At 37.0% G+C, this 13,345-nt stretch overlaps 1 protein-coding gene across 1 annotated transcript in view; it reads right to left on the bottom strand.

Annotated features, from left to right (window-relative positions):
- Positions 1 to 997: 997 nt before the first annotated feature.
- Positions 998 to 13,345, bottom strand: part of LOC110027847 — an 18,943-nt gene continuing 6,595 nt past the window's right edge. Inside the window, exons 2-3 of the mRNA XM_020729457.1 lie at positions 1,752 to 1,813; positions 998 to 1,671 (exon numbers count right to left, since the gene is read on the bottom strand). Coding sequence (XP_020585116.1) covers positions 1,017 to 1,671; positions 1,752 to 1,813 — 717 coding nt within the window. The 3' untranslated portion in view covers positions 998 to 1,016. The remainder of the gene's footprint in view (positions 1,672 to 1,751; positions 1,814 to 13,345) is intronic.

Genomic DNA, 13,345 nt, shown 5'->3' with positions numbered 1-13,345 from the left:
ACGAGCCGAACACGAGCTGTTTGCGATCAACGAGCTTTTTTTATAGCTCTAATTTTTACTTTGTAAAACCAATGTTTCGGGTGAACATCATAAAAGATAGTTAATTGAGAGCAATTTTCTAATAATACCTAAAATAGACGACTTCTTGAGAATCTTTTCAAAGTATCGATGCTTGCAGAAGCTGCAAGCAAGCCTCCCGTAAACGCACAAGGTGGATTTTATGGCACTTTCTGAATGAAGGAATGAAAAACTTCTGATGTCCGCAACATACGTAAGGTTGCACTTATTATAGGGATTTTTTTTTAATGCATAACCCTTAAAATCCTTCAGCTAACTGGTTGAGCAAGCTGATGCGTCCCGCCAACCCCTTGCAAATGCTTTAACTACGGATGCCTTGATTGCCCAATAACTGTAAATTTCTTCTATAAGTGTCCTGTACCCCAGTCTATTGGTTTGCATCCACGGTATATGTGTGTGTATGTTCGTTTCGATCTATTGGTTCGCATTCACGGTATAAGACCTCTCAGGTTGAGGGTTTGAATCGCCAATAACTGTAAACCCCAGTCTATTAGTTTGCATCCACGGTATATATGTGTGTGTAGGTGCGTTTCGATCTATTGGTTCGCATCCACGGTATAAGACCTCTCAGGTTGAGGGTTTGAATCCCCTTTAACACAGTTGGTCTTAAGGAGGTGGTACTCGAATTATTGGAATGATTATTACGTTAAATAGTAACTTAGTATGATGAGACTGACTTTATACACAATACCACATAAGAAATACACATTTACAACTTCCTCAATGAGCATGTAAAGCACCTAACAGTTTATCCTAATGTTGACCCGTGCTATATTTTTATTGAGCAGATACGGAAAACATGGCCAACGAAAGGCTCAAGAAAATTGAGGCACGGTTACATTAGCAATCAAAATTAACGCGCTCCCAAACGCACGTGTATATTGACTTAGCTTATCAAACATTAATTAAATAAATCTTATTTTCAAGCCCAAACCTGACTAATAATAAAATGTTCGGACAGTTGTATCCCTACTCGACCTTTTCAATAATACACTAGGCCTGACCTCACTGGAGCTAACCCAGTTAGTATGACTACTGCTGCATTGTTCTGTTAAATGCCTAAATTGTTTAGTAGAGTACAAAAATGATGGATTTTCAATTCCCTGGAGATCAACTTCTCCATTGCTTCCAATCCCCTTCACCATTCTTGAATCCATGGGACTGAGATCAGGTGACTCTGATATTGTCCCGTTTGAGTTTGGTGGGAAAAGGAATCCGTCCAAATCTTCTGAGAATCTCAGATCAGGGCTATTACAGTTTATAAGACCTGGTTCACCATTTATTGATTCGGTGAAATCCTCGGTGGTAGCAGAGTCTTTGATGCTCTCAGCGCTCCAGGAAGATCCCTCATCAGAGCAGCTAAAAAGTGAAGAGCTTGCACTTGACATATCAAGCTTGGACCGATGGAGCCTTTCATCAAACAGATCATGCAGAGCAAGCTTTGGATCATAAGAACGGAAAGCCTGATTTCTGCCTGGGTGTGAAGACTTGGAGAAGGATCTTGCCTTGGAGTAACGAGAATCACCATTCTGCTTTACTCTGTTCACATTTGCTATTTTTTTCTTAAGCAGACTCGGGGCACGCGGAGAGCATCTAATTGAAAAGTAGTCAGCCATACAAACATGTACAGATGCAGATAATAGTGGGTAGGGTTTGGGGATTTTGTAGTTTACCGGGCATACAGAAGCATATATGCACCTTGAGACAAGACTGCCTGAAGCTCAACTTGTTTTATCTGGAAATGAAAATAAAAAACATAAGATACAAGTAAACTGGCGTTTATCAAGGCTACAATCCATATAAACCATTCAGTTAAAGTTATAAGGGAATTTGTTGAATGCAGGTAGTTCATAGCTAACATCAATTTAAATGCACTTTAGGCCATACAAACGCTTTTTTATGGCAATCATGACAACGGAGTGAGGAGGATGTCGAGTTGAATTTATGACAACGGAGTGAGGACTTTTGTTCAGAATCACCATAGAAATTCACCTCTCTCACATGGGATAAATCAATAATAGAAAATGAGAGGAAGAGAAAAAACAGTTATCCTATTCATTCTATGAGTTGGTGACAACAACAAAATAATAATTGAAATAGAAAGGGAAATGCGCCACAAAGAGAAACATTTAAACGGTTTGACCACATAAATTTGCAGCCACTGCCGAGAGAAAAGAGAATTTTTAATAATATATACGAAAATTATTACAAAAATATATCACGGATCTCTTTTAAACACTGTACAATAATAACTATGATGTGGGAATATCTTGAGAAGTATCTCTGGGTTGTAGCTAGATCATCAATGGTTTGTAGATTAGAGAGTAGGCTATAGACTGCTCATTTCTATGGTTAGGTCCTCAAGAGATTTTAGCAACATTATTTAAAGTTTTTTTTTTATGAAGAAACGGATCACCATTTATTAGCAGATTCCTAACACTATATCAACATTGTGCTGAGTTTGATCATTGTTAATGTGTTGATCAATTCTAGCAATTATTATTGCAACGCATGTAGAATTAATGTGGCCTTCATAATGAAAGAATCTGAAACTCTACTGCTAATTAATGATGTTACAGTTGAGATCTTCCTCAAAGGAATAGTGATCATAAACCAGCTTTCTGGAGACTCTGTATTAAGAGGACGTCTAATTTTCCAAGGAGCACGCCTAATTTTCCAGAGACTCCATATTTCCGAGACTATTCTGGATAAACTTTTATAGTCCCAAAAGAAAAGAGCAATATCTCAGCCACTAATTTTCTTCCAATGCTTTCTGATGGAGTTACAAGTAGAAATGAGCAGACATTTGACACCAGAGATTTTAAGGAATATATTTTTCTCTTCATTTAGGAAGCCTTAAGATACAATTCAAAAATATATCCGCGTGCTTCTATGAAACTCCTCGATCATCCATCTACACTTTATGTGATCTTATTTAATCTTTTCCAAGATGAAGAGATCATGAAAATATTCCTTCAACTAGTATGCGAAGGCAGGTTATTAGCGAAAGAAATCTTCCACAAAAGGTGATGTTGAAGATGATGCTTCTCTAAAATTTCTACGCGTTGAAACTCCAATAATTGGTACTGTAATAAGTGGATCACCAATGACAGAGAAAAAAATCAAGCCAGAAAATGGCTATTACAATGAAAGAAGGTGATGCAATCATGAATAATGTGAATGAAATTGCCCATGAAACAAAAATTTGGGTTTTGATAAAATCTGATAAGAGGGTTGTTGATGAGACAATTGCTCCATCTAAGTTTGAAAGTTCCTCATACTAAGAAAATCTCAGACTTGCCAACTTAATCTAAGGTGGATATGATGATTTAAAAACTTCTAGTAAAGCATGATAAGGAAGTGAAAGGCATGAAAGAGGATGTTGTTAATGAACCAAATATCTCATTTCCCTCCGATGAGGCGTTGGAATCTATGAAGATTAAATCAACAGGTGAAAAATTGAACATATTGTTGAAGCAATTGCAAAGAAGGTAATGCAATCCAGTATTATAAAAGCGCTAAGCGCAAAACGCAATACTATGTGCAAGGCCTTATTATTGCTTCAAAGTACGAAAGCACGGAGCGAAGCTTCTAATTCCTTGTAGTACGGTGTCAAATCTGCGACATTGAATGTAGCAAAAACATTATAGTCACTGGTAAGTTGATCTTGTAAGCATTGTTATTTAGCTTCCACAACGTAGGACTTGAATTTTCAGAATGCTCCCACTGAGAATCTTTCTTTCTTCAACTTGATCCATACTAGGTCCCTTTCTTGAAACATCACCTTCATTTTGGACTTGTTTGCCTATGTTTGGTTCTTGAGGTTTTGTTTAGCGATTTCCTTCCCAACATCCTCATGGAGTTTCAGAATCTCGTGCATTTGTTCCTTAGCATCCTTGCTAATTTTTCATGCCGACGGGAGGGGTACCAATTCAAGTGAAGTGAGCAAACAATCTCGAATGGGATGTCTCCCATAGTGTGACTCACGAATCTATTACAAGCAAACTCAACCTGAGTTAGGATCAGACCTCACTGCTCAATGTACTTCTAAACAAAGCAACTCAGCGGGATGTCTCCCATAGTGTGACTCACGAATCTATTATAAGCAAACTCAACCTAAGTTAGGATCAGACCCCACTGCTCAATGTACTTCTAAACAAAGCAACTCAGCAGATTTCTATGCTCCTTCCTGTTCACTACCTCCGTTTGACCATCCGTCAATGGATTAGTTGTGGAATTGAAATGAAGCTTGGTGTCTAATTTTCCCCAACAGAGTGTTCTAGAAGTGACTCAGAAACTTGACATCTCAGTCTGAAGTAATGGTCCTATATATCCCATGCAGTCTTACAATCTCCCTTAAATACAAGTCTGCAACATGTGAGGTATCCAGTCTTTGTTGGCAGGGTATGAAATTCGCCATCTTCGAGAATCAATCTACCATAACCATGAAAGAATCCTTATTTTGCTGCCCTTAGGAGTTCCACAACAAAATTCATGTTAAAATCCACTTACGGTGCCTCTGGCACTGGTAATAGAGTATATAGCCCTGAATTTCACCATGTGACAAATTTGACAACGAATGACGTGCCGCTCCACATCTCTCGCTAGTCGAGGCCACCAAAAGTGCTCTCTCACGAGTGCTAGAATTGTCTCTTCCAAAATGCGTCGAGTCCTCCATTTTGACTCTATTGAACGATGGACCCCCTCATTGAAAATCTAAGAATGTAAAATTTACTTTAGTAGAACAAATAATCATTAGCTCTGTGGTACTGCTCGGTAGATTTCTCCTAACACTTCTCCAAGATTTTCCCAAAATTCTCGTCGACCTGGTATAGCTTCTTTACTACCTCAGCCCACGACTTTCGCCTGCATCGCAGTAATTAGCAAGTGACGGCTGCTCTGCGCATCTGCTACACAGTTCTAAACCCCCGCATCGTGCTTAAGCATGAATTGGAACGACGCCAAGAACTCCACCCAAGTTGTGTGTCGGACCTACAATTTACTCTGGTTGTTCAAGAATTTCAAGATTTTGTGGCCCGTGAATGTGAACTCACTTGTCGGCAGTTAATGACTCCAATACTCAAGAGTTCTCACAACATCATAAAACTCCTTGCCGGAAGTTGAGTAGTTCCTCTAGGAATCATTCAGCTTCTCATTGAAAAAGGTGAAGGGGTGACCTCCCTGGCTAAGCACTATTTCTATCCCCATGCCGAATGCATCACACTACATGGAGCAGCTGGTTGAAATTTGGTAATGCCAAGACTGGCGTCTAGGTCACCTTCTCCTTGAATGAATTGAAATTGTTCTAAACTGCCTTTGTCCACTGGAACTTCTCACCCTTCAAAAATCTATCAAAAAGGCAGTGATGATACTGAAGCTCCTGATGAATCACCTGTAAAACAATGTTATTCCCAAAAACTGTCTCAGCTCGGTAAACGACTGCAGTGCGGTCCAGCTCACAATGACCTCAATCTTTATAAGATCCAGCTAAATGTCTGCACTAGACATACTATAACCCAAAAATATACCTGGTATTTCATAAAGTGATACTTTTTTGAATGGTCATATAGCTTCTCTGCTCGGAATACTTCTAATACAGCCTTCTAGCATTGTGAGTGCTCCTTCTCAAATCGTCTGTATACTAAAATGTCGTCAAAATAGACCAACAAAAATTTCCCAACCTGAACCCAAAATACCTTGTTCATCAACTTCATGAAAGTGTTGGGCGTGTTTGACAATCCGAAGGGAAAAACTATCCACGCATATAAAAATCAGTTTGTCTCTTGAAAGCGGTTTTCCACTCGTCTCATGACTATATCCGTTTCTAGCGATACCCACCACACGAGTCAATCTTGGAAAAGATGGTAGCTCCGTGCAACTGCTCCAATAGGTTTCCTAGGCAAGTTTTGGGAAAAAAATACTTGATGGTAATGTTTTTGATGACCATATTATTAATGCACATCCACCACGATCGTCCTTCTCGGGTACCATTGGGGCGGGGACAACAAAAAACTGGTACTCTCTCTAACCAACATCTCGCAACGAGATCCTATACCTGTCGTTGTAACTCATACTCCGCAGGTCTCAATCTGTAGGCATGTTGATTTAGACAACAATGATCTTGTGATGAGGTCTATGGCATGCCGAAGGTCCCTCATTAGTGGTAATCCCTCTAGAACCCGATTACCCTCCTAATTTTGTAAGGATTACTATGTTGGAGGAAGCCCAACCTTTATTGCTAGTTTATATGATCATTGGGGCAAGGTGACGACCTATGATGAAAGAACATAAAAATAATTAAATCTTATACGCTAAACAACTAACATTCTTATGATATTGACCTCTATGAAATGAATGAACATGCTATACTTATGATTTCATGCTTACGACCAGTATGTTACAATACAGTTGATTTTTATACCACCTATCCTGCTCTTTTTTCATGTTCTCTACTATGCCAATATTTTATAATTGTATGTAGACATGCATAGTTTCATATGAGCTTGCAAGTTACTTTCTTTCCATTTTTACAATCTTATTTTAGCCCTGATTAGTTTGTTGAGTTAGTTTTGCTCACTCTACATTGTTGTCTCCAGGTAGAGGCAACGAGAAATGGGGAGAGTAATAAGGTGTGACTTGCACAACTTTTTGTTCCATAGTTGGGAGCATGTCTATGTTATGATGATATGATTTCCATGCTTCCGAAAATGTATATGAAATGAAATGTATCACATATGTTGCGGTGATACAGTTAGACTAATTCATCACCCAATAGGTCACGATTATAAAAGCCAGGATGAGTGCTGATGAGAGTTGGTCCGACCAAATCGCCAGCCTCTGTCGCACCTCAGTCGACCCCTAAAAAGGGGGGCCGGTTGGGGTGTGACATGTTGAAGCTGACATATCTCTCTCTGTATCTTGTCCCACGTTTGAAAGAGGTGTTGAGGATAGGAAAGAAAAAGTTTTTAGTAAAAGGGTAAGACAGATGCTAGAAAACCCAAAAATAAGATAAGGGTTAGGCTAGCTCTGATATCTAATGATATAGAGTTACCCTGAAATATAATCGTGTGGATATTATTGTTGAATTTTAAATGAAATCACAACAAAGGTTCACAAACTGAAATAATAATACTATGAATACAAACAAGACCCTAGGGCGAGGATGACGATCATGAACCCCGACTGGACAGCAGGGGGTGGTGGCAGATGGCGAGGTTGCAGGAGTAGGTGGGTGAAGGTCAAGGGAAGCTATGACAACAATCAGGTGTTAAAAGAGGTGGCAATAGTGTAGGAGATTGCCGGTGTGGTTGGTAGCAACATAGAGGGGGTAGGCAATAGGAGCGACAGTGGTTTGGGCGCGGGAAAGCTGGTAGTAGTGGGTGTAGGTGGGGTGAAGGTTGATGACCGACAGGAAGGGGTTAGGAGGGATCAGTGGCACTCAGGTGGGAGTTGGAGGGTTGGCGGCCACAGGAAAAGGGAGTTTTGGGATCCATGCAACTAGCTAGATGAGTGTCGGTATAAGAAATTGGGAGGGGCAGAGACGCAAGGAGTGGATAGTGAGCTAGAGAGGAGAATAAGAAGAAGAATCATGGAGATAACCGTCATCTCAGAACAGAATACAGTCGGAGCACCACCTATCCTCGGATACAACCCTAACAAGGGGACAAGTGCCTGACGGCTGGAAATCTGAAATCAAAAGAGCAAAAACTGAGACCTAACATATATTGATAATAGAAATAAAAGACGGGGTAAGAGTAGTAGTTCCCGCCATTAGAAATCTGGTCAGTCCACTCTCCCTGTTGGGCCGGCACACCAATCGGTTCAGCCTGCCCCCCAGCCTTGCGTCAGGCACTTTTATAAACCAAAACACTAATAGATAATATACTAAATTATCAATATATAAATACATTCAGCAACAATTATAAAATATAAATTGATTTAAAAGTTGATATAAAATAGAAAAAAAAAATTGGTACAATATAGAACTTGAAAGCAAATATTGAGGGTAAATCAACAAAATAAAATTTTGAACAATTTCTAATAGCAAGCTTCCATAGCTAACAACCTAAAAATTATAAAAAAAATATGCAAATTAACTTTAGCACTTCAAAGCACCTAAACTACGCGAAGCAGGCATCACAAGCTTACTTCACTTTGCTCGTGAAGTGCACTTCAAAATGCACTTATAAAAATATTGATGCAATCACGAATAATATAGATGCTAGTGCCGATGGAACTAGAGTTTTGATAACATATGATAAGATAGTTGTAGAGACTATTGCGCCATGTAATGGTAATTTGAAGGTTCCTCATGGTAAAGAAATCTTAGATTTCCTAGCTTTATCCAATAAAATCCAGAGCAAGCAGATTATATTAAGAATAAGCTGTGGAGTTAAAATCCGACGCAAGCAGATTTCCAGAGAAGAATTAAGTTAGAAACAGGAAGTTTTCTTGTCCCGTGAATTGAATGACTTTCACTTGGTGCACTTCTGGACTCATTTCTAGGCATTGTCTCAATAGACTAGAGGAGACTAGACTGATGCTTGTAATGCATAATCTAGCTCCTCGGGCCAAAGATATGTGAATAGAAGAGACCAAAGGTTCTGCCACAAAAATTTCTCCAGAAGTTATAGAATATAACAGTCACCATCCAAATATCAACCGATATATCTTTCCAAAGAATCGAGGTTCTAATTATATGCCTTCTGAACACGGCTAATTTATATAGAGCTTTTCACATTTGTTCTTCTAATCGTGAAAACAATATGATGTAATTTTGCTATTACGAATACAATCATGCTTCTATAATATAAGCATTAGCTGTGCACTTGAATTCTTCTATGATAATATGTTAGTATATGCTATGACTGAGAAACAATATTGGCTGAAATACTTCCAAGTTCCTGTTCGGAAATAATCATTGTCGAGAGAATTTTTTATATTAACTCCTTTGTCGACCAGAACAACAACCATAATACTCAAGTGACTCTTCCTTTTATTATTTATTTTTGATTTCTTAAATAACAACTCGACATTAGCAACCACTTCCCTTGAAAAATATGTCATTTAGCATAATCATTGTGATTTGTCTATCATTAATGTCTTTTTTCTTCAAAAGAGTGTTCCATTCTTCTAGGGTTTTGAAAAGTAAAATGTAGAAAGGCTTTTCCCCCTACTGTTTAATTTCTACTCTTTATTCCCTCATGTTTTCGACTTTCATGCAGCTTCTCCAGGGTTTCTGCCATTCTTCATTGAAATAAATGATTGAGAAGATGATATCAAATGACGAAGATGTCTGGAACAATGGCAAAAAAGGTGCTCATAACACATCTGCTGACTTCATCAATAACTACTATGCCCACAATTTCTAATGAGCTTAAACAACCACAAGGGCGTAAAAAATTAGAAAGAAATTTACCATACAAAATAAATTAATTCTAAAATTTCCTAAGAGAGATGAGAGTTCAAACAAGACAGATGGCTTATTTGAGCAATACTTCGAGATTGGGTAGGAGCTTCCTTTAACGACACATATGTGGAACACATTTCAAATGGTACAGGCTCAATTGACTATATAGGTATCCAAAAAGTTATCAAATGGCTATTTGCAAAGATCAATATTCCTTGGTATTAATGACTATTTTTGTATATTTCAAAATTAGACGTATAAATGGATTTGCTTCTTTTATATGCATCCTTCCCACCAATGTTCCCCTCTTCCAAAAAAGATTTACAAAAATCTTTTGGTGGAAATTGCTCACTACAAACATTGCGACCACCTAGGCATTAAACCTATGAGCACATTCAGAGAGTAAATATGTTTACCTCTTGGATTGATCGAGTAAAAAACGTTATATCTCTAAAAGATTTGAAGAACTTAAAGAAGAGGTTTGAGGGCTTTGAAAAGAAATACAAGTCTCTCGACCTGGTACAAAGAATCAAAATAAATAAATGAAAAATAAAACAGCCTGGGAACGCTCAAGCTGAGAGGGCAATGATGGTTGCTTTGTGAGAAAATAAAGCCCCAATGTTGTCGAGAAGAAAATGACTAAAAAGAAGAAAACATAAGAGAAAACATGTTATGACTGCCACTACAACTATTGTGAAGCTTCATTCAAAGAGGAGCTATAGGAGTTTTTCCCTTGTTGAGTAGAGAATATAAATTGATAAGTATATAGAGGGTTAAGAAGAGAAGGTTGAACACATCGGCAAAGAAACAACACATAGGACTATGACAATCACTGCACATCAGCCATAAAATGAGACAAGTGTCTGACTTGGATTTTAATCAGAAACACTCGCATCAAAAGCATTATTTTATTGCTAAAGAACTACATCAATCCAATACTACATTGTTTGAAAGTCCATCTAACACAACCTGTCCCTCCCTAACGTTGTTTTTACCTAACAAACCTTATAAGGAACAAGAAAATCAGAAAATTGATAATAAAGGTGTACAAAAAAACCTTCCAAGGAGCAATCCTGATGTGACATTAGGTATTTATGTCAAGAATAAACCAGTCGAGAGAAGTTAGTCGATTCTTCAATCAATATAGAAGATGTTGGTTAAAAAAATAACTTCTTCCATCTCTACCTTAATCCAATCAAACCTTCGTCAATTAAACAAGTTATTTTTAACTCATTTTATTATTAGTCTACCGAAAATCGCAATAATTTTTATTGACAAATAAAAGTTCTCATTATTCTGCAAAGATCCTTATTGATCATAACAACAAATTCCGTCAAAAGTACGAAGAAATTTTCAAATAGCTTAAAGATGGGCATCAAGCAACAGTAAACATTCCACATGATTTGTCCTTTCAAAGCTTTAACCCAAGCCATTTGGAAGATAAAATTATGGATCTAAAACATTCCCAACTAAATTGGTCCAAATTCTCCAATTATTCCACTGAAAACACATTTGAATCAATCGCTAGGGCAATGCATTTGTATATTACTGGATGTCTTGAAGCTGGAAAACATAGCCATCAGAGCTAAAAAAAGATTTCAAATCGAAGGGATTGCTGCAAAGTTGAATTGCATGGTTAATGAAGCCAAAAAGGCAACAACAACAAGTTTTAACCCAACAAGTCTTATAGAAGTTATTATATCCGCAATAATGTCCCTACCCATGATGACCCTACCCATGATGAACTATAGTTATTGGTGCCCCCTAATTTTGATATAGTCAACATGCCTCTTTTTTGTTTTATTTTTTTGTTTTATTTTTTTTTGTTTTATTTTTTAATGAATTCTTTTTTTTTTAATTATTATAGATTCTAAAAAATTATTAGAAATTTCAAATATATACATGAGACACACACAATCTATTAATCGGATCTATTTCAGATATTCTAATATTCTATTCTATAGTCGGCTACATGAATCATTTTTCGCCATTGAGTCCTATTGAGTGTCATATTTTCATTTAATTCCAATAGAATGAGAACATTTTTTGTAACAACATACCCAAATCCTTTTAGGTCTACCTCTGTTTTTCTTAACATAAGTCTGAAACATCTACTCTGAAACATCTATCATTAGATGACCGACGTTTAATGTGACCAAGCCATCCTAGCTGGATCATTAGATGACCGACGTTTAATGTGACCAAGCCATCTAAGATGACTCTCTCTAATATTGTCTGCACTGGAGCTACACCAACCCTTTCATGGATAAATTCATTTGCATTTTGTCTCTAAGTGTCAAGCCACTCATCCACCTAAGCATTCTCATCTCAGCAACACTTAACTTTATTTTATGCTTCTCTTTTAAAGACCAACATTCTGCATCATAAAGTATTGCAGGTCTCAGCACCAACTTTATAAAATATTTATTTTAGTTTAAGTGATACTTTTCTATCACACAATAGGCAGGATACATTCCTCCACTTCAACCAACCAACCTGAATTCAATTAATAACATCCTCATCTATACCACAATCAATTTGAATAATATACCCAAGATATCTAAAAAGTTCACAACTTTTATTGTTTATGTACATTTCTCAAAATGAAAGATTGCTAAAATATGTTGATTGAAAGTGTCGTGCTAGAAAATTAGTGACATTAGAGTGATAATTTAGTATTTTATCATTGCACAAAGAAACAACACAAATAAAATAAAAGTACGAGACAAATTTTTTACATGGAAAAATCTTAGAAAAGAAAAAATCACAGAACCTAGCTCAATCAAAGTAGTCTACTATGTAATTATAAGTACATAAGTTCACTCTTCTTATAAATTAGAGAAGATGAAATTATAAAGCTAACAATCACAGATGTTATAATAGGAGTTTAGTAACAATAACCATGATTGGGCTACAACAAATACAGTTCTCTAATAGCAATAGTTGACCACAATGACTTAGGTGATAGATGTAATAGTATTAATTGGCCAAAAAAATCATAGCCAGCGACTGTAATAGGAGCAGTTGGCCACAAAAGTTGTATTAGAAAACTATAATTAGTTGCTACAAAGACAATAGTTGGTCAAGTTTGAAGTCGATGGTTGTCATAGCGGCAGTTGGCCACAAAAATCGTAGTTGGTAATTGTTGACCACAAATGTTGGAGTTCTTTGCTAAAAAAACAATAGTTGGTCTTATAGATTGTAGTCGGAAGTTGCAATGGTTGTAATTAGTCACATAAACCATAGTTGGAAACTATAACAACAGTAGTTGACCACAAAGACTGTAGTTGGTTCCTACAAAGGCAATAATTGATCATAAATATTGTAGTCAGTGGTTGCATTAGCAGCAATTAGCCAAAGAGGCCGTGGTTGAAAACTATAATAGTAGTGATTGGCCAGAAATTTGTTTTTATAAAAGCAGTAGTTGGCAACAAAGACTATAATCAGTAGTTGCAATAGTGGCAGTTGGTCACCGAAATCGCAGTTGAAAACTATAACAGTAGTAGTTTGTCGCAAAGACCGTAATTAGTTGATATTAAAGGATGTTGGTGGCTACAATAGCGGCAGTTGACCACAGGAACCGTAACTGATAACTGTAATAACAGTAGTGGATCACAAAGATCATAGTTGGTTGCTATAAAAATAATAGTTGACCATAAAGGTTGTAGTCGATTGTTGTAATAACAACAATTAGTTATAGAGATCATAGTCGAAAACTGTAATAGTAGTTGGCAACAAAGATCGTGTTGGATTCTACAGAGACAGTAGTTGTAACTAAAGAATATAGATAGTGGGTGCAATAACGACTTTATACTTGACAGCGACTTTATATATGCTTAAAAATATAAGTATTTAATA

The sequence above is a fragment of the Phalaenopsis equestris genome, unplaced genomic scaffold (assembly GCF_001263595.1).
Source record: "Phalaenopsis equestris unplaced genomic scaffold, ASM126359v1 Scaffold000455, whole genome shotgun sequence".
NCBI lineage: Eukaryota > Viridiplantae > Streptophyta > Magnoliopsida > Asparagales > Orchidaceae > Phalaenopsis > Phalaenopsis equestris.
This window is presented reverse-complemented; position numbering and strand designations above follow the sequence as displayed.